The sequence below is a fragment of the Rhinatrema bivittatum genome, unplaced genomic scaffold (assembly GCF_901001135.1).
Source record: "Rhinatrema bivittatum unplaced genomic scaffold, aRhiBiv1.1, whole genome shotgun sequence".
Lineage (NCBI taxonomy): Eukaryota > Metazoa > Chordata > Amphibia > Gymnophiona > Rhinatrematidae > Rhinatrema > Rhinatrema bivittatum.
Window position 1 is genome coordinate 46763 of NW_021821354.1, and position 22260 is coordinate 69022.

The 22260-nt window shown below is 41.9% G+C and overlaps 1 protein-coding gene across 1 annotated transcript in view; it reads left to right on the plus strand.

Moving 5' to 3' along the window:
• LOC115082620 (cell division cycle-associated 7-like protein) overlaps positions 1-22260 on the plus strand; it is a gene marked incomplete at its 3' end in the record, with an annotated part of 59147 nt that overhangs the window by 27712 nt on the left and 9175 nt on the right. Inside the window, exons 2-4 of the mRNA XM_029586830.1 lie at positions 5903-6049; positions 20482-20577; positions 21247-21606. Of these exons, the coding sequence (XP_029442690.1) occupies positions 5903-6049; positions 20482-20577; positions 21247-21606 (603 nt within the window). The remainder of the gene's footprint in view (positions 1-5902; positions 6050-20481; positions 20578-21246; positions 21607-22260) is intronic.

Here is a 22260-nt window from a genome sequence, read left to right on the forward strand (position 1 = left end):
TCCTCCCCAACCCCCAGGTGCTACAGTTGAAGATGGTTCCATTGGAGGTAGTTCTGTAAACGTGAGTGAGGGAGGTTTAAACTCCCCTGTAGTTAAATTAGCTGTAACATCTCAGCTGGATTTGCAACATCAAAGAACACTGAATGGGACCTCTCCTATTTTGAAGATTCTTCCAATGTCACTATGGGAGATTTGTGGAGAATGCTGCTGTTAAAGTTAGACTCAAATGTTTCACAGGTCCACTCTTGCCTTTCGTCATAAGTAAATGTTAAGATTTCTATTGAATATCAGGGGAAAAGATTACTTGAGCTGGAATCATCTGTAAAACTTTGTCACCAAAAATTCATAATATCCAAAATGCTGAAAATATGGATATAGCTGACAGTTTATCCTTACATTTAGAATTGGAAAATGTTGAAAATTTGAGTTAAGAACTTATGTTTTGTTAACAATCTTGTTATTGGAAAACTATCTTCTTATGAAATGTTTAGGAAGTTTTTGCAGGAAAATGTTATTTGAGGAGGATAAGATCCCTGCTATTTCTAAGATTTATTTATTTTCCTGCCCAGTCCAATAGCAGTGCAGGTGGGGAAATGGAGAGGAACCCAGTTATCTCAACATTCCTTGAAGAATCTTTTAGATATTATAAATAAGAGCTACTTTATTTGTTTTTCTCTGGAAAGAGAAAAAGAAAATATGTAAAATTCTTTAAATATGACGCCCCCTTTTGTGGACAGAAAATGTTTCCTGATGTCTCCAAGCCTACTCAGGCTCGTAGGAGATATTTCCTTGCCTTGAAAAATAAAGCCTTGGCGATTGGGGCAACTTTTTATTTAAAATTTCCATGTAAATGCCATATAATTTTTTAAGGCAAAATTTATATTTTCTGAACATTCTCATTTGGAGACCTTCTTAGCAGATAAAATTGAGTTAAATGTGAGTCTTCCAACACCAGAAAAGTAAGGCCAAAAAAGAAAAATGGAACCTTCCTCTCCTCAAGATAATTGTTTTATATTTGTTTAAAATTATAAGGTTTCCCCTAATTATATGGATCTTGTGAGGCATAAACGATTTGTTAAAAATTTCCTGATGGTTGTATGCTCTACACAAGTTTGCTTCTAAATTGTTTTGTAATGTTGCCTGGTGTAAAATGAAAAGTTCAATAAAGAGAAAATTTAAAAAAAAAAAAAAAAAGTTCCTATGTATAGTGAGCAGAGGATATATATATTTTTTGTCCTTATGGTGACTTTGATATTTGATACAAGCAAAAGTCATAGACATACCAGAGGACAACATTAAAAATTGGCTGTCAGCTATGTGCCCAGCGGACATGGCGCACAGACCGAATCCTTTGGTTTTTTTTTTGTTCCCAAAGCCTGTGGGCATTCCAGGGCTGTCCTAGATCTAAAATTTCTTTTTAAAAGCAGATTCCAAGATGGAATTGTTAGTAACATTAGTATTGGAAAAGGGGGTTTCCTCAACTATAGACTTGAAGGATACATGTCTCAATATTCCAGTTTGACCAAATCACCAGAGGTTCCTATAGTCAGGGATGTTCATGTTGAATACCCTTCACTCATCCCCCAGTGCATTATAATAAGTTGGAAAGAATTACACATTGCATCTATAACAGGGGGAGATATGGAGTTCAGGTGATCCCAAAACAGTTGCAGTCGGAACCAAAGTTAGCGAATCCTAACAACTTTCAGTGGACAGTAGGGATGTGCAGCCAGAAAGTATTGGTTGGATTTGGGATATGTATTCGTCGGGGCCCAGATACGTTGCATTCGTTCAATGGCGGCCCGATATGTTGATACGTGCATTCATTTTCCGGTTCCCATTAAAGTCAATGGGGGAAGTATTTGCAGTCTATTTTTGGCTGCAGAATTGGGGTTTTATTATCAATTTTGATGTGCTGTCAGGGAGAGGTAAGAGTGTGCAGCATTCATGGCAGTCCAGATATCGCAGGTGAAATGCACTCTCCCCTCTGCCTTAGGTCATCCCCAGCCTATGCAAGCTTTCTGCTAAATGTGCTTCTGGAGGGGAGGGACTCTGTAATTTGGAACTACAACCTTCAGAAAATGCTTGAAACCCACATTCTCCACTAACTGCATGGGCTGGTCATCAAGGGCAATCATTTCCACAATGCTCCTGATCACAACTTTTGAGGCTGCCTGCCTCCTACCCCGGGATAGCGTTACTGCACTCCACCCCATTTCCTCCATGGTGGGTTGTCGCTTCTGCCACATGTCAGGGGGTTGCTAGCCTGCCACCTGACTGCTAGAAGGGGATGAGGGTGTGGGCTGACTATGCTGCTTTTGAACCACTTTACGCTGCTTGGAAGGGGTCCCCTGACTGGTACTGCCACAATCTCCAGATGGCAGTACTCTTGTTGGGTGTTGCCTCTTCATATGATGCGTCATGCCAAAATTAGATGTCCCATTTGCTTGCCTCTGCTAATCTCCCTGCCACAGTAATTACACCGAGCAAAACGTGGGTCATCTGTCACTTTAAAGTGGCTCCAGATCGCAGATGTCTTTCGTGATCCTCCCTTCTCTAAAGCCTTGGGAGTGGATGCTGGCACTGGAGCTGAAGTAGTGGGTGCACCCTGAGAAGCAATGCCAGGGGCCTCAGTCACCCTCTGTGCCTGCACTGACTGCTCTTCCTCCTCCTCCTCCTCCTCCTCATCAGTGTCATATCTCCTCTGCTGCACTGAAGTGGAGGCTAAGACAGGACTAACTGATCCTCCTAAAGCTTTGTCAGCTATTACTACTTCCGTTTCTGATGAGAATCCCACACAAGATGATTCTTCATCTGAATCAGAAGCAAACAGTGACTGCGCTACATTGTCAACGCTAAGTGTTAGTCGAGACTTCTGTCCCCCTGCTGCTTTTGGGTGTCGACATTTTGTCTGGCATGACTCAGCCTCCCCTTCCCTCACCTCCAAAACTACAGGGTCAGAAACAGGTCGTGGTGATGGCGATGCATCATGGTCAGACTTCATTTTTTTCTGGATGGAACTGCTTGCCCCTCCAAAGAGTTTAGATTACGACAGGTCCCTTTTTAACTTTAATGGAGTGGCACTAGTGCCTTTTGAAGTGCCTCCTCTGCCAGTCCCAATCACTCAACTTCATCTAGCTTTCCCTGACATTATGGATTTAATGTCACTGCCTACTGGCTGCCCACTGTCACAGTGCCTTGCTATGCACTAATGTAAGGTGTGTGGTGTGCACACACACACAGCTTGCTTGTAAGCACAAAAGAGGCAGACTGGGGATTTCACTGCAAAGACTGTCCCAATAATAAAGTTCAGTCTGCTAAACTGCCAGCCCACTGCAGCCCAGTGCAGAGAGACTGAGTTGAATTAAACAAACTCAGTTTAAAAAAGCTGGAATTGTTGGCACAGTAGGAAAATCGATGAAATATATTTTCCAATGGAGATTCTAGTAAAATTGAATATATCTCTCCCAGCCACAACACCCAACTGGTGCTTGCTTGCAACCTAGCCCAGAGGGTGAATGAAACAAAATGGCACTGCTAGCAACTTCTCTCCCTGGCACAGAGAGACAGTCTCAGATCACCTAAATAAACTGCTTAAACACAGGGCTAGCTGGCACAGGCACTGCATCCAAATAAAGAATAAATAGCCTAGCTAGCAATTCAATAGAGATTTCTGAACTCAGACTAGCTCTGAGTGCAGCCTGCTTCCACAGAGACCACCTCCCCACACCACCCCTGCAAAGAATGTGCATGGCATGCCGCGTGCTTAAGTATATATAGTGCTGGGTCATCAGGAAAATCGTTACAGAGCACTGAATGACTGCGCGATTGGCTGCATTCAGTGCATTTCACAAAATGTTATTGCTGATACACTGCATTCCGGTATCTGTGCCAACCTGTCCGACCTTTTCCTGTGAATCACTGATGACTCACAGGAAAGGGCTGGTTTTTGGCTCTGGATAGTGGATACACCGAAATGGCGTCCTCCGATTGCAAATGGCGAAGAAAAGCGCATGAGCCATGGAACGGATGATAAGTTATATTCGTGGGGAGTCGTGATATGTTTCGCCTCCCTACGAATATAACGAATAGGGACATATACGTTGCGGATTGCCAATACGGTGAAAACGAATGCACACCCCTAGTGGACAGCCACCATACCAAAAAATAGAATTGCATTGTTAAAATGAATGTCTGAGCCCACGTTTCACTCTGAACAGATGAAGCATTAATGCAGGGCAAGAGGAAGTTGGAAAGGACTTAGGTGGACTACTTGGGGGAGAGGGGAGAGACGCAGGACATCAGATTAAGTGGGTTCATGATTGGGAACAGTGTACGGCTTTTAATCATATTCTTCCAAGATAACCCCCTCAATAGGAATCAAAGGTAATTTTATTTTTCCTGTATTATGAAAAAAAAACAAAAAAAACCAAACAAACCTTGCTGACTTTTTTTTTTTCCTTATTGAAGTGATGTTGCTTTTTTGAAGGGAGAAACGAGAGCTAGTCATGCACCTCCCATGAATTGTACCAAGATGCAGCTTAGTACTTGGGAATGGTATCGGGAAGTCTTGAGTTCTAATCCCAGCTCTGCTCCTGGTTGATTTGCTATCCACCTGGCCCGCTGCAGCAGTTTGTCCAGATGTAACTGGCTAGTAATAAACCCAAGCGAAAGTGTTTATTTTTTGAATAATAAAGCACTTCTGAGATCCTGTTTGAATTGATAAAAACATAATTAACATGAATCAAATGAATTCTGAAAGCAGTCGCGGCACTTCAGACAGCACAGCCTCCAACCTTTCCATCGGGTGCTGCGCTTCAGACAGCACAGCCTCCAACCTTTCCATCAGCCAGAGCATTCTTGCAAAAGTGGCTTTTACATTTTAAGTTTCTACATTCCCTTCACTTAATTGAAATCCTTCTCTCCTGTTCTTATTAAAATGTGAGCAATTTAGCCAGAGGGGACTCGTGAACAATTTAATGAGACTCTTGAAAATCGTGCAGGGGAGTCCCAAAACTCTTCTTTTTGAAAGAAAGATAAAAAGTCTTTTCAAATTCTGCTGCAAGTTACTTTAATCGCTGCCCATCAGTTTCCAGGTATGTGGCTTTTTTATTTTTTGGTCCCTTTTGTTCCTAATCAATAATTACACCCCCATAAAGCTAGCTCTTTGGTAGAGATGCAGAAGAAATAGACTTTAACAGAAGAAAGGCATTCGGCCTGCAGCACTCTGTGGTTACATGTCCCAGTGGTACAATGACACAAAAAAAGAGCTAATGCAGTTGCTCTTGAAAGCAATTTTTATTCATTGTAACAAGTCTAACAGCTCTTGGCTCACATTCATCCATTAAGTCATTAGAAGGTTGCACAGGAGTGCTCCAGGTTTAACCCTTCTTAGTGCACACAGGTAGTAAACGAAGTTTCCCTTTTGGTGCAGGGCCCACCGACCCTTGGTTGATAGCTGAGGAAAGGTGTTGGGCTGTGTGACTTCAGCTGTCTCCTGACCATGGTCAGCTCTTGGATAAACTTATTTACTTTTTATGTTCTTTAATTGAATGGTCAGTCTTTTTTGGCATGTGTTGACAGTTGGTTTCAATAAAAAGCAGAGTTTCAGCTGACATTGGGCCTTGTTCGAAAAGGGCTTTTTTTTTTCCTGTTTTTTGTACATGTGAAGAAAGCCTTTACAGCTTAAGACATACTTAAATTGTTGCTCCATAAAATGCACCAGTTCATTCTCTTTCCGTTAGCAAATGTTAGTGCAGGGGAAATTTACACCACTTTATCATCCCAACTTTTCTGAAGCTATGATTCCTCCACGTTTCTCACGCAGTTGGAGGGGCATGGCATGGTGTATTTCTACACATCTCTGTTGTACTAACTTATTCTGCATCTGGTTTTGTGACAGATCCCCAAGGAAGTGGCTGACATCTTTAATGCCCCCAGTGATGATGAAGAGTTTATTGGTTTTCAAGACCATGTTCCCTCAGAGGCACAGACTATGTCATCCGAGGACAGCTGCGATAGTTTTGACTCCTTGGAGTCTGGAAAAAAGGTAAGGAAGTTTCACGTGTTAGCATAGTAACATAGTAATTGACAGTAGATAAAGACATACGGGCAGATTCAGTAAAATGCGCGGGAGAGCCAGCGCTCCGAGGCGAGCACCCGCTCTCCTGATGTGCACCCAGGCCACTCTCCTGGGCACGCGATTCTCTATGCAAAAACTCACTTTTTTTAGTTTTTAAATTTTTAATTAAAACAAGTGTGGTGCTGGATCAGCTACTTTCAATCTTATCAATGCCAAAATTCCAGTGCAACATGAAATAATTGTTTCAAAATTTGCTGTTCTACCAGCATTCAAACAACATTGACCTCTAAGATAAGTAATTTTACGCCTTGAAGTTGCCGATAAAAGTTTCATTGGTCTATGGGCTTCTTTGGAATACATACAGACTGCGATATCTTGTTACAATATTAACCAAATTCCAATAGCTACAATGTTGTTTGAATGCTGGTTGAACAGCAAATTTTGAAACAATTATCTCATGCGGCACTGGAATTTTGGCATTGATAAGATTGAAAGTAGCTGATCCAGCACCACACTTGTTTTAATTAAAAATTAAAAAACTAAAAAAGTGATTTTTCAATAAATTAAAAAGAGGTTTTTATAGGACCTATGATTGTACAGACTGGTTTCAAATCTGATTGAATATTCAGAAACTGCACCAGTACTTAGGTCCTTTTTCCTCTTGATAAAATTTATTGATAAAGTTACACATAAATAATAGCGGTCTCAGATATTCATATTTAACACCAGCTCATTTTGTGATCTCTGTTATATACACTGGTGAATCCAGTTGCAGGATCACCATGAAGACTCTCTGCCAGCACTTCAGACTCTCTCTCTTCAACCAGGAGGTCTGCAAGGCAGGGTCAGAGGAAGTCGTTCTGCCACTAGAGGAAGTACTATCTTCCAGCCCTTGCTCCCATTCTGAGTGAGCTCCCATGGCCATCCCAGGCAACAGAGCTACCAAGCCCCAGCTGGCTCCCCAGCCAAATCCTGGGACAGGGTTTTGACTGGATCATAAGGAGCATAAGCCAGCCACCTGTACCTGAGACACGACCTCCTGGTTGGGGGCAGGCTATGGTTCTTTGCAGATCGGTGGCCCAGCATAACCTCGGACCAGTGGGTTCTGTCCATCATCCATCAAGGGTAACAAACCTAATGGGTGTCCTGCCAAATTGCCCCCCCCCCGGGTACCCGTTTTGGGGGCCAGTAGCACATCAGGAGGTACTGTTGCGGGAGCTCTCTGCCCTTTTAACAGCCAGAGCGGTCGAACCTGTCCCAAGGCAAAGAGGCCAGGGATTCTACTCCTAGTACTTCTTGATTCCAAAGAGAACAGGAGGACTCCGTCCCATCCGAGACCTAAGGGCCCTGATCAAGTTTCTCACAAAACAAAAGTTCAAGATGGCTTCCCTGGGACTCTGATTCCCCTCCTGCAAAAAGGGGACTGGCTATGCTCTCTCGATTTTAAAGGACACACATACTCATATCAAGGTTTTCCCAGGTCTCAGGAATTAACTCAGATTTGTGGTGGGGAAAACAGCGCTTCCAGTACAGAGTGTTGCTGTTCGGGCTAGCATTGGCCCCACGTGTCTTCACAAAATGTCTGGCTGTGGTGGGGGTGCATCTCTGCAGACTTGGCTGATCAAGAGCACCTCTCAAGGGCCAATCGGGCCTTACGCTTGACCATCCGGATGTTAAACTCTAGTGAATCTGTCATCAACTACCCAAAGTTCCATCTCAGCCAGTCACCTCGATTGGACTTCATTGGAGCCCTGCTAGACACAGCTCAGGCAAGAGCCTTCCTGCCGCTTGAAGCGGTGTGGATCTGGTCTTGGAGTCTGTCCCACTGGATGGTACTCAGGACCATATATCTGGAACAGAGAACGTGATAGCAGACAGACTGAGTCATGCATTAGAACCCCACGAGTGATCTCTGGACCGCGGGGGTAGCGAACTGGATCTTTGCCTCTGAGGGAGCCCGGATTTGGACTTGTTTACTTCCCCCTGCAACAGGAAGGTGATTCGGTTCTGCTCCCTGTACAGGTCAGATGGCAAACCATCCTCAGATGCTTTTACCCAATATTGGGGCAGGGGTCTTCTGTACATGTATCCTCCGATTTCTCTAGTCACGAAGACTCTCTTGAAGCTTCACGAGGACCAAGGGACTATGATCATCATAGCCCCTCCTTGGCTGCGACAAATTTGGTTTCCACTCCTTCGGGAGTTGTCCATCCGAAGACCAATCAGTCTGGGGACTTCCCCAGATCTCATCGTGTAATATCAGGGCAGGCTGAGGCATTCCAACCTCCAGGCTCGGTCTCTCACAGCCTTAATGCCGAGAGGTTAATCCTGCAGTCGCTTGATCTTTCTGTGGATGTGTCTCAGGTCCTGCTAGCTTACAGAAAGCCTTCCATTAGAAAATCCTATGGTCTGAAGTGGAGGAGGTTTTCTGTGTGGTGTGAGCAGAAGGTCCTAGATCCGTTCTCCTGTCCCATGCAAAAACTGCTTGACTACCTCCTACCTCCTATCGGAGGCTGGCTTAAAAACCAACTCCATCACAGTTCATCTCTGTGCAACTGGCGCATACCACAGAGGTGTAGATGGTGCATCCATCTCTGTACAGCTGATAGTCGTACACTTCATGCAGGGCTTGTTTCAATTGAAGCCTCCCACTGTCTTGGGACCTTAATGTGGTGTTAGCTCAGCTGATGAAAGCTCCTTTTGAGTCACCGCTCCTGTGACCTGAAGTACCTGACTTAGAAGGTCATATTTTTGGTGGCGGTCAGTTCAGCATGTAGGGTCTGCGAGCTCCAGGCCTTAGTGACTTATCCACTTCATACCAAGTTTTATCATGAATAGGGTGTGTACACAAGACCACCCTAAGTTCCTGCCTAAGGTAGTGACAGATGCCCATCTTAACCAGTCAATCATCCTACCAACATTCTTTCCCAGGCCCCATTCGCACCAAGGTGAATGAACACTCAGTTTGGATTGCAAGAGAACCTTGGCCTATCTGGAGTGGACAGAAGCCCATAGACAGTTCACTCAACTTTTTTTTGACAGGAATAGGTTGGAAGTTACCATTACCAAACAGATACTATACAATTTGTTAGCAGACTGCATCTTGGGTATCATGTCAAGGCTCATTCTGTCAGAGCAATGGCAACGTCGGTGGCCCACTTGCGAGTAGTTCCCATGGAGGAGATCTGCAAGGCTGCAATGTGGAGTTCTCTCCACACATTCGCATCTCACTACTATCTTGATAGGGATGGCCAACGTGATAGTAGGTTTGGCCAATCTGTCCTTCGGAATCTCTTTGAGGTGTAGAACTCAACTCTTTCTGACTAGGGCTCATTGTTTGGGTTCAGGCTGTCTCCCCTTCTGTTACCAAAAGCACTGTGGTGGTTGTGCCTGTTGGCATCTGGTTGATGCTTGTTGGTCCCCCTTTGTTTTGGGGGGGCAGCCTGTGTGTGAGGACTACCAACCTGCTTGTCCTAGGAGAAAGCAGAGTTGCTTACCTGTAACAGGTATTCTCCTAGGACAGCAGGATGTTAGTCCTCACGAAACCTGCTCGCCACCCCACGGAGTTGGGTTTCTCCTATTTTTTTATTTTATTTTTATTGTAATGCTATGTTACAAGACTGAAGAGGGACCCCGCATGGAATAGGGCGTGCTCAGTATGCACAGTCAAAGTTCCAGAAACTTTGACATAAATTTTCCGTGCCAGGCTCCATCCGATGTCATCCGTGTGAGGACTAACATCCTGCTGTCCTAGGAGAACATCTGTTACAGGTAAGCAACTCTGCTTTGCTTTATTTTAAAACTTGTGTGCCGACACTTCTTAATTGTGCCATCACAATGCATAAGATCACCCCATGAGTTTTAAAAATGTGGTGGTGGTGGTGGAAAAAATGTGGTGGAAAAGCTTGAATCTGTGCAAAAGCAATTCTGTAGGGAGTGAAGAGTAGTATGTGCAAAGAGTGCCCATTAAAGAGTAGCATGTGATTTTCAATAGGCCACTTGTCATGTCTTGTCAATGTGTAGCGGGGGCACTCTGGGATAAGCTTGAGAGAAACTGCTTTATTGGACAAACCATAGGTAATTTTACATAATTTTGACATTAGCTTTTGAGGCATCTTGGTTCATCTGTTAAAAGATAAAAATGAATTGTTTGAACAGATAAATTTGTGTATTATCCCTCCCTAGTGAGTGGGGTGGTTTGAGTGAGTTCTAGACTGTTAATGTATTGTATTTTTGCATTCAATAAAACATTACTATGGAACGGCTCAGATGAGTAAAAGTGAAATAAAATTTGCATGGTACTGTGATTCTGAGTAAGTGGAATCACAGGTCATTTTGAATTAATTAAGGCTATTGCATGATTAAGCAGGGTCAGGGAATGGGGTTTTGCAGTAAATGAAGTGTCTGTTTTGGGTACCGTTACTTAGTCATGTGTAACACAGATACTTGGTCCACAGGAGCATGATTTGCAGCTTTGGAGCTGACTCTAGATATAAGTAGCCCTTGCCCCAACTATCCCTCAACAACAGGAGCTGCCATGGCAGTTCATGGGCTAGATCAACTCCCAGGGTTTCCCTGCATTGGGAGGAAAATTCTTTCACAGCTCTCTGTTTTCTGCCACAGTCCAGTAAAATACACATGACCATGGTAGACGGTAAAAAAAAAAACAAAACCCTTTTACTGGTAAACTTTATTGCAGGTGAAAAATCAGTGGATACACTTCTGTTTAGTGTATGTCAATATGGGTCGATATTCAGCCATTATCTGGCTGGATTAGCTTGTTTGGCTATCTTGGCTGAGAACAGTGCAGCTGAACTGCTGAATATACTCTGTTATAGTTTGTCGGATATGTTTATCCAGATAACCTGAGGACAGTTAACTAGCTATCCTCTATTTATTCTGCTAAGCCTGATAATGCTGAATATCTGCATTTATCCAGTAAGTCGGACAAGTGGCTCTGCCCTGTAATGACCCTCACTTACAGGCCGATACAGTACAGTGCGCTCTGACGGAGCACACTGTTAACCCGCCATTGGACGCATGTTTTCTCTTACCCCTTATTCAGTAAGGGGCGGAAACGCACGTCCACCCCGCCGAACCTAATAGCGCCCTCAACATTCAAGCTGCACATTTTACTTTCAGAAATTAGCGCCTACCCAAATGGTATATGGGGAGTTCGGGCAATCGCTGCTAAATTCTTTTGCAACGCCTTACTATACCACTGCCACATTGAAGCAGAGGGGGCTAGGCTGGGGGCCTCCTCTGTGATCCTTATAAGTTTCATAAACCCTCTACCGAATGCTGTACCAGGCAATGCGGGGTAAACACAGAATTTGTCTTGGAACATAGATGGCCTGGGCTCAACATAAAAAAGGGAAAAAATATACCAAACCCTTAAGCGTTTTAAGGCCAACCTGGTATGCCTTCAAGAAATGCATCTAAATGCTATGAAGGGAATGGGTGCAGACATGTTTCTTCACCCCTGCTAAAGGTAAAAAAGGAGGGATTGCAATATTGATCAGCAAAGATACTGATTTTGAGATCACTAGAGAAATATCAGATCCAGAAGGTCGCTACCTTATTGTGCAAGGCCAATTGGAAGGCAATCCCCTTACCATCTGCAACGTTTATGCTCCCAATGCCCCAGACCGTGGCGTTTTTCCACAAATTTCTGGAACAAAAATGGGACCTTTTTGTTCAGCATAATTTCCAACATCAAGAGAACCCCACTTTATTTTGGGAAACCAGCAAAGTAGTACTGAGGGGAGACATCATAGCTTATGTCTCTAACAGAAATAAACAGCTGAACAAGGCTATCTAAGACCTAGAACAGAGATTTCAGGATGCCAAGTCCAACTTAGCGCACAATCCAACTCAACAAAACAAAGAATTATACCGGGCCTGCTTAAACACACTGAATGCCACCTTACATCTCAGAGCACAAAAAGCCTTAAAGATAAACTAGCACTCCTTTAGATATGGCAACAAATCTGCAAAGTTACCAGCTAGGCTTGTTACTATTAGGCAACGAAGATCACGCATCAAAGGCCTAAAAACACCTCCGGAGACCTACTAACGACTAGCCCAGAAATCTGTCAAACCTTCAGGCAATTTTATGAAACCTTATATGCAGAGGATCGGATGGGAACCACCTCAGACGAAGACCAATCTTTCCATAATCTCGTACTTCCCATGTTAAATGAGACACAACTGGAATGCCTCAACCGTCCCATCTCAGCAGCTGAAGTCCATTTTGTAATTAAAACTGGGAAATCGCATAAAGCACAGGGTCCAGACGGGTTTCCCGTGGATTTTTACAAGATACTATGTCAACTTCTTAATCCATTAACCCACTTCTTCCCAGATGCATGTCAGAAAAATGAGTTTCCTCCAACCTTTAACAAGACTTTCATAACTGTCTTTCCTAAACCAGGCAAGGATCCAAAGCTGACTTTGTCATATCTGCCAATTTCTCTTCTAAACTATGACCTGAAACTCTTTGAACGTAGCTGAGCCTTAAGGCTCAGCACCATACTACCCACCAAGCTGGTTTTGTGAAACACTGAAATACCAGCTTCCATGTAATAAGGCTTATTAGGGCGATCAAATCTTCAAGGCATACTGGTACCCAGACTCTAGCAGCTGGCTTTGATTCTGAGATTTTGACAGTGTCCTGGGAATACATGTTCTCTGTTTTGCAGAGGTTTGGGTTTCAGGGCTCCATCATACAGTACATCACTGTTTATATCGCAATCCAATATTTATTTTATTTATTTATTTAAGTTTTTTTATATACCAACATTCAAGACGATAGTCCCATCATGCTGGTTCACAAGAAACAGGGGTGCAATTAAAATAAACTTTACAATTTGAACAATAGTGCAGAAAAGCAGTTACATGTAACAGGGAATCATGTAACTGCTATAATGTGTGATAATGTGTGATGTGCTATATAATGTGTGATATTGAATTCCCTGTTACATGTAACAGGGAATTCAATATCACACATTATAGCTAATACTCATATTTCAGGCCCTATCCCCATTCACAGAGGAGACCGACAAGTTTGCCCATTCTCTCCGATCTTGTACATCTTAACTATAGACACTCTACTTCAAAAGATCGAGTGTTATCCATGGATTCTCTGGTAATGGAAGTAAGTTGACAGTAGTGGCATTTGCAGATGAAGCCACAAGCTGAACTACCCATAACTTTGGAAATACAGAAAGCTTTTGGAAAATTTGCTGGCCTAAAAATCAACTGTGAAAAATCAGAAGCACTGGATGCATTAGGGACATAAAGGTCACAATGGTCAGGCCCTTTCCCCTTAAAATGGGTCACGCAGGATCTGAAATATCTAGGCATTCATATTCCAGCCAACCCCGATAAGCTCTATGAACATGTCACTCTAAAGAAGCAATAGCTGTTAGCAGACTGCAACTCTGGTGCAATTTACCGTTATCCTTATCTGGTAAAATATATCTACTAAAAATGATGGAAATACCCAAATGGCTTTACACCTTTTATATGTTATCTATCTGGCTTACCAAACAGGATATTGAGGAAATCAACAGAGGAATAAAGCAATTCCTGTGGGGGGGGGGGGAGTCAAGAATTCCTCTGGATGTATTAATGTGACCCAAGGCAGATGGGGGCCTCAACTGCCCTAACCTCTTGCTTTACAATTTAGCCAGCCTGATGAGACACATTCGTGATTGGTTATCTGATACTTCTTACTCATAGGGGGCAATCTGGCTTTCACGGGTTAAGATGTATCCACCAACTGATCGTTTGCTTCTCAGACCTACTGGAGACATTCTTAATCCCTCCTAGGGACTTCTATGTTTATCTGCAATTACAGCACTATATAAGTCATCTGCAATCCAACAATCCAGATCTGCTGAATTACCAAAAGCTGCAAGAGCTCTTAGTGGGAGAGGATCAACACCGACAAAAATGTGTCCAATTTTATAGGGAGCTGCAGAAAATCCAGACAGTCAAGTACCTGCAGGTACTCACCAAAAATGGTCTGCTCTCACACCTGTTGCACCTCACATCCTGACCTCCGAGGATCTGCAACTGTGCTTCTTGAACATCCTGGCATGCTTCAGTGATTTAAAAAAATGTAATCCCTGATTTATGCAGTTCAGTCTTCAACCTGTATTATATCACAACCACCTGTTTTGCAATTTTTAAATCTGGTTGGTGGTTCATATCTGATTTTATCTTTATCATTTACTATCTGCCTTGCAAAATACTAGCTCTTTTGTGTGTGCCGTTGTAAACTGCTCTTGTGGGTGCAGTATGCCCAGCTGTGGTATGGATTCATTCACCCATGCACTTCATGACCCTGGATCCTCTTGCCTCTAGAGCAGGGGTGGGTAATTCCAGTCCTCGAGGGCCACAAACCTGTTGAGGTTTTAGGATATCCTAATGAATATGCATGACATAGATTTGCATACAACTGAGGCAGAGTGCATGCAAATCTCTCTCATGCATATTCATTAGGGATATCCTGAAAAACAGACTGGTTTGTGGCCCTCTAGGACCAGAAGTGCCCACCCCTGCTCTAGAGTGTATTTCTGGCCATGGGACTCCCGTGGTCTGTGTTCCTCTAAAATACATCTGTGTTGAGGTTGGGTTTGTCCATTTTCTTCCCCTGCCTGACTCCAAGGTTCCTGTCATTCATTCTGTTAGCTTGTGATATTGCTATCAATTGGTGAGAATAGCATAAAGATCACAAAAGCAGCTGGAGTTGAGAAGCAAGGAGGATGACTGAGGGTAATGGAACCTATCCCTAGTACTAAAACTCTTTTTTAAAACTCTTTTAACTCAATGTGGGGGTCAACTACATCTGCTTGAGCTAGTGGCTTAAAACGAGGCGCTCAACAATGCGCCCCCTTGGGCAATTTTGTTCAGTCACTATTTCTTTTTTTTTTTTTAACCTATTTGCTCTGTTTATTTTTCTTCCTTGATTATGGTGAAGAGGAAAGGTAGAGTGCAGAAGGCAACAGTTTCTCATGCCCCCATTCAATGAACGATTCCCCAAATGTCAGGCTCTATAATGCAGAATAACTCAAGTATAGCCCTCATTGCTGGATCCAAAAGTGGAGCAATGGTCGGTCAGACCAAGGCAGAAGCAGCATTGTGTCCTGAGATCCGCAATCCTCCTCCACCTCCAGCAGTGACTTTTTCAGCAATTCCGGCCCTTCTGTATTGGCATCTGAAGGTTTAAGTCCAGCACCAGGGATGGGGGACCATCATATGGGCAAGGTGGGATTTTGGGAGAGTCTCCATTACAGAAACCTGCCAACCTAAGCCTTGAAGATGAATGGCAAGCTATTGTTTTTCTGGAAAGATCTATCAGTGAAGGGAGTCTAATCTTTTTTTTATTGAGGCCAATGCTGTAGAAAAAACTAAGCTTCTCGCTGCCAGGCACTTTTTGAGGATCATGATGGAAGGCTTAAAGTTTTGGAGTCTCAAAATCTTATCCCAAAGGAATTTAGAGCAACCTTTTGTGCTGGCTTGCTCTACTATGAAGCGATATCTTGAACTCTTGGAGAATCCATCCTGCATTCTTACGGGTAGATTTTAAAAGGTCCTCACATATGCCCATAAACATGCGTATCTCACTGCACACACAAATACGCGCTATTTTATAACCTACGCCTGCATGTCTGCACTTTGCATGAGTGCCACTTTGCCACAGCTCCTCATTAGGCGCAGGAGTCTGGGGAACATCGAGGGGGGTGGAGAGGGAGAGAGAGAGAGAGAAACTCTTTATAGGGCTCAGTCTGGTACTTTATATATGGACCATTGTAAGGGGGCACTTTCCTTTTCATCATTTATAAGGTCTAAAATTCTTTAAAGATGTAAATTTCACAGTGGATACCTCCTGAATGTCTGTAACCCTGATTCAAACTGTCCCTTTCAATGGTCCGTATAGAGTATCAGACTGAGCCCTATAAAGTCTCCCTCCCCCCAATGAGGACCTGTGGTAAAGTGGCACATATAACATATGTGCTCTGGCTGAGGAAAATTTGGAGTTATGGTGTCTGTGCTGGCCCCGCCTCTGGAACACCCATGCCCTGCCCCGCCTACTTTTTCTGAGCACGCTTACCTCGGTGTACGCACGCCCTTCCCGACTATTTAAAATTTGCATAGCTCCCGCGTGGCCCCTTTGTGTGCAAGACTTTTAAAATCTACCTCTTAATTTGCAGTTGCTTAATTTTCCCTGTACTCCCTTAATTTCTCAAGAACTGGTGGTTAGGTATTTAAAAGAAATTTTGGGACTAACCAATGCACATTTACTTTCCTTTTCTAAAATGTACTGTTTCTCCAATATTTCTAGAACACAAGAAGCTTCTGCGAGTCCTGCTGTTCCTCTCGAAGACTTTAATTTGACTAGCTCTTCCAAGAACTTAATGATGTTAATGATTGTGCCACATTGTTTAGTTTCCAGTGTGTCAGAAGTAAATAAAAATTTCATTATGAGATTTTGTTTTTCTGTAATAAGAATACTCTGTTTCTAGGTCCTAAAATACCTACTTTTCCTGATCTTTTTAGATAGACTCAAATCAGACACAGAACTTTTCTTCAGTAGAGAGGAATTGTTTTGGGCCTGGAGGATCAAGTTTGCCTTCGATACCCAGTTTATTAAGCTGGAGGTTAACAAATTTGTTTTCTTTGAACCCAATCAATTAAAGCATCTTTTGGGCAGTAGGATTGCAAACCATCCTGCTTCCACTCCAGAGCCTATGCACTTTTGCAGTGTGCGGTTATAGAAAAAAAATGTCAGGTAATTTTTCTCTTCCTCGTTGAGCTTGTTCCAAAAGCTCTTCTCGCTCCCTTTTTTGATGAGTATTGAGGGTAAAAAATTGTTATGATCTTTATTAATGTTTAGCTTTTCCTTTAGTTATCTCTTTTTTTTTTTTTTTTGCCCTAATTTATTTGTGCAAGATTAATTCTTGTATGCATTATTTATTTAAAAATGTTTTCTATATCATCAAGTTATTTACCATCATAACGGTTTACAAAAAAGGCATATATACTAGGATATAGTTAGTACTTTACAAAAAAGGTGCCAGTAGTATTCGGTAACAAAGAAATGTTAAAAACTAGTTGAATAATGATATATATTACCTATTGATACATGACTCATGGGTGAAGCAATTGTAATTCATTCTAGACTTTTCATTTGTGTTTACGATTATCAGTGTGATAAAAATAATTTCCAGGTGGTATCTGGAGATTATATGTTGGGCGCTTTATGCCAGCTGTACCTTATTTATTTTCACCGTTCTTTTTGTAAAAGGCTTGTTTGAAAAGCCAGTTTTTCAGATTTATTTTAAACAGTTTGAGATTTCTTTGTAGTCTTAGTTCTAGAGGCATATAGTGTTCCATAAAATGGGACCGGTCAGTGATATAGCTCGCTCCCTGACCTGGGCCAGTCTTGCCGTTTTTACTGACAGGATAGTTAAGAGTGCTTTGTTTGCTGATCTTAAATTTCTATGCGGTACATGTACTCGTATTGTAAAATTATAAAGAGAAAAAAAAGACCCAGCTAAATTGGCCAAAAGCCATTACAGTTCTGAAAGCCAACACAGTCTGCTTTCAGTATATTGCACCCTATTCAGTGTAAGCCATTACAGCTCTAATTTTTAACCAGGCTCGTGAGCCCTGATGTTACTTAACCCCCAAAGCTGTTAAAATGCTAACAAGGGCTATTTTCATAATCCTGATTACCCATTGCAATATACCCAAATATTACCTAACCGGCACAAGCCGTTACAAACCTAAAAACCACTGTTTTGGGTAGTACCTAGTACCAAGAAGGTGTGCCTTTATTATAGTTTTGTGACATGTTTAGTATGTTCTGTTTTATATAAAATTGTGTAATATAATACATTGGGTTCATTATTTTTAAATTTATTTTAATACTTTGAATCTGAGGGATAGGTTCTTTTACTTATTTAGTTTTTTGCTTATATATAGGGGCATTGAACCTGACACTTTTACCTTCATAACATTGGAAAGAAGGAAATGGGCCAATGGGTAAGGCCCTATGTTAATTATGGGATATATTTCAGATTCCAGTTGATAGCTTTTTCCCTACAATTTTGTCCATCTTGTCTGCTGATTAAGTCCCTGCTTATAGTGTGTTTTCTTGTAGAAATTGCAGACTTAACTGTCTTAGGCCTCACGTGCAGGGCCTTTACCCATGGCGAAATTAGCATAAAATACCCAAAACTGAAGTGGGACACCTGCTAAGAAGACCTGAGGACCATCTGTGTGAACGCTAGAAAGGGTTATTTGAGACCAAGCCTTTTGACTTGGTCTCATACACATTATTAAGTAGTAATAAATTACATCAAACATAGAGGTTGGAAAATCTAGAGGTGTTTCTCACGAAAGAAGACCAATAACCATACTGAAGTAAAAGATCTATTTTTTGGGGGGGTTTGGGTGAATGAGGGATAGAGTTGCGATTAGAGGCAGCATAGATTTGAGGGTGAATTTAAGATTGTATGTTTGTGGACATTGACAGTGTGATCTAAATTGAGTAGTCCAAAACATTTGTATTAGATGTAGGTAGGTTTTATAAAAGGAGTTAAATATAATGTTATATTTCCAATAAAGTATAAAGAATTTTTAATTGAATAATGCAATCTTTTGAATTCATTCAATAAGAAGCAATAGTGCTTTTCTTTCCCAAATACTTTAGTTTTGGGTATTATATATATATATATATATATATATATATATATATATATATATATATATATATATATATATATATATAAAACATTTTCAATTTGTGAAGATAGTTGATTATATGCATGTTAAACTTGATGCAGTGTAATATGGTATATTGTTAATTGGTGTCCTTATCGTGCTATATTGTTCATTAAGTACAAGGGCCATTTTATAGCCTTTGTGTTATTTACCAGAGACAAGTGGGGACAGGGTGTGAGATTGAGAAGGCAGTGGAGACAAGGTGGGAGGAGTGAGAGTTTGGTGGGAATAGGATGAGAGGATTGAAAGACTTGGGGAGACAGGGTGGAAGGATTTGTGAGAGACTTGGGGGATTAAGAGAGGTTAGTGGGAGCAGAATAAGATTGACAAAAGACTGGTGGGGACAAGGTAGAGGGCTTGAGAAAGAGACTGATGGGGGGGATTGAGAGGAGAGATACTATTAGGAGGGGGGCCTCCAACCCCCAACAACCCTTCATCTTTTGAATTGTGAGGCACTTTGGTACTGTGCATCCTGATTTCCTGGCTCTTGGTGCCTGAAAGGTTGGCCACCCCTGCCTTATGGGAAAGTACTGATGAGACAATTACATCGAATGACCACTAGATGACAGAGGGTGTGGTAAAAGAACGTGGTGTATGTTAAATAATGGGAAGGTTTTGGCTGGAATGTTTGGTGGGGCTCTGTCCTCTCTAAGAGGGTTGGGTAAGGAGATACTCTAGAGGAGATATTCTTAACACCATATAATGCTGTGTTCAAGGTTTGGTGGGAGTAGTCGGAGGGGGTCACAGAGGAGGAGGCAGGTGCGGTTATCTCTCCCTTTCCAGCTTGGACAATAATGCCCTTGGGTCCACTACTCCATCTGTTTGACCATATTTTTAGTTAACCCAGCAAGAGACTGGTGTTTCGCTCCAAAACAGGCATCAGACACCTCAGTTTTATTTGCCCTGTCAGGGGGTTACACTTTTTTATATGTATATAAAAATAAATAAATAAATATAGAGCTGCCTTCTGCTTTGTAAGAATGAATTATCTTCATTTTGAAATACTCTGACCACTGCTTTGAGGAGCCTATGGTTTTTGAAAGTAGAAAAAGAATCATAATCTGAGAGATTAACTGGGTCAGAGTATTTGTTCAGCTGTGGAATGGTCTTAAATTAATTAACCTTTTGGGCCTTAATAACTTAAAATAAAAAGTAGTAATATATGAACCTTTGCACATGCCATATTCAGGGTTTTATTTTTCAGTCTGTTAAAATCAGTAAATTTAGCTTTAACATTTTGCAGAAAGATGTCCTGTTTAGCCTTGCATAGATTGTCAGCTGCTCTTCACTTAGAGATTCATTGAAACATATACTGGTAGTTTGACCATGGGTGCCTAAACCTTTGCACACAGTTGTAAGTGAAATGGTGGCTCCTTTGATTGTCTTATATGGTACAGGTTTTACATGGGCGGGGAGGCGGGCAACTTGTCCATTTCATTGAAGTCATCGTGTGTAACTATAGTGTTAGAAGCCAGTAACAGGTCCAGTTAGTTTTGAATTGGTTCTTTTAAATTTGTCACAGTCATTGCATACTTTGTGTGTGTGTGTGTGTGCGCGCGCGCTCTTTCCTTGTGCACTTGAGCATCAGGATCTTTTGATTTCAGCCCAGGTACATCTCTGACGAGCTCCAGAAGATTTTTACGGAAGATACAGAATCGGAAAGTGAGGATTTTGAAGGATTTATGCCAAGCGAACCGGAGGTAAACAGCATTTTCTCAGCAGCTTTTCAAAGCTTAAACTTTGTCATGACCTGAACAGTGCAAAGCCGCCACTATGTTGTTTTTACAGCATCTGTCTAATAATTTGCAAGAATCTTCTGAAATGCTTTCATTTTTACAAAGAACAAGAGAAGGATAATAACCATGGTATATTTATAGCCTGGTTTTTCTTTAATAAGTGTTCCAATGTGCTCTCCGTATATAAGTGGAGCTTGCTAACTGTACTTGCAGGCAGAAACAGATACTGTGTAATGAAAAGGCTTTAAACTGGCTCTGAAGTGACGGGGGGGGGGGGGGGGGGTAGCTGGTGAGTCTTAAGTTCAAGAGTCTCTATGTTCGTAAACTTCATTCATAGCAAAGTAAGAACTGAATGTTTGAGGGGAATAGTTGGGTGAATGACGAGAGCCAGAAGCAACAGAAGTGTTAATTGTTTGCAGGGGGTGCAGAGCATTGCTCTGCACCCCCTGCAAACTGTACAGGGAGGCGGCAGCTTTATGGAAGCTTTTGTTTCATTGCTTTCTTGTACGTCCTGTAGGCAAAGAAAGGAACATCTTAGAAAGACTCTGACTTGTGTGTTTGTGTAAAAAGAAGCAAGGGTACGGGTAACAGTGACGCACCTTTTTTTTTTTTTTTTTTTTTTTTTTTTTTTAGCTCATGGAGTCAGAAGTAAGTGATGAAGAGAATACGGATGATGATAGATTAACTGGCAGTGAAGAGGAGGAAGACGAGACTCCCCCCAAGAGAAGCAGCTTTGGTCTTCAGGTGGCCTTTCAGTTCCCCTTTAAAACCATGAACAAAACAGTGAGGAGGAACAAGGATGACTTGGCATACTCCAAGCTAGGGCATAAAAACGAGAAGTCCCAAGTCTTTGGAAGCAGGAAAAGTAACAAAAAGGGGAAGAAAATGACAGAGGCCTTTGGATCCGACTCAGAAGAGGACAGTGAGATGAACAAAGAAACTTCCAGTGCTTTGCTTAAGAGGGCAATGAATATTAAGGAAAACAAAGCCATGGTAAGTGGTGCGACGTGATTAGAAATGCATTTCTATTGTACGGCATGGTTTATTTCACATGTAAAGTGCAGATCTATCCCAGTGTTTGTTTAGATGTGTCATGGTTGCGCTTATGGCTAGTTTTGTTGAGAGGGTAAATGTCGTCATTTCACAAATACTACTTTTTTTTTTTTTTTGTTTGCTTGCAAATGTTTCTTCTTTACATTGCATCCCTTATGTTCTGATCTTCCTAAGACACAGGCAGGAGAAGAATAGCAAGTCTATATTCCACATTTTGTTTCTAACTATTTGCTTGTAGCTGCTGTTCTAAACTACTGTGTACCACACCACTGAAAACAAGAATTTGGAATAAGTTGGATGAGACAAATGTACTGCAGACCCAGCATTTGAAAGGGTTTCTTCCTTCCTTTCTCTAAACAGGGAGAAATTTTTTTTTAAATGAGATCTTGTATGCCTAATTAATCTTCTGTAGAAAGGAAATGATAGAAGTTGGCTCAGAAGAATATCTGAATATGAAACAAATGTTTTACTTGCTTTACAACTGCAGTCAGACAGCTTTGGGCTTATTTTAGTGATAACGTCCACCCTCTACCCACCACAGAAGAAGGATCCAGGAAAATGATGACCATTTCTAGAAGCACCAATTGTTATAAG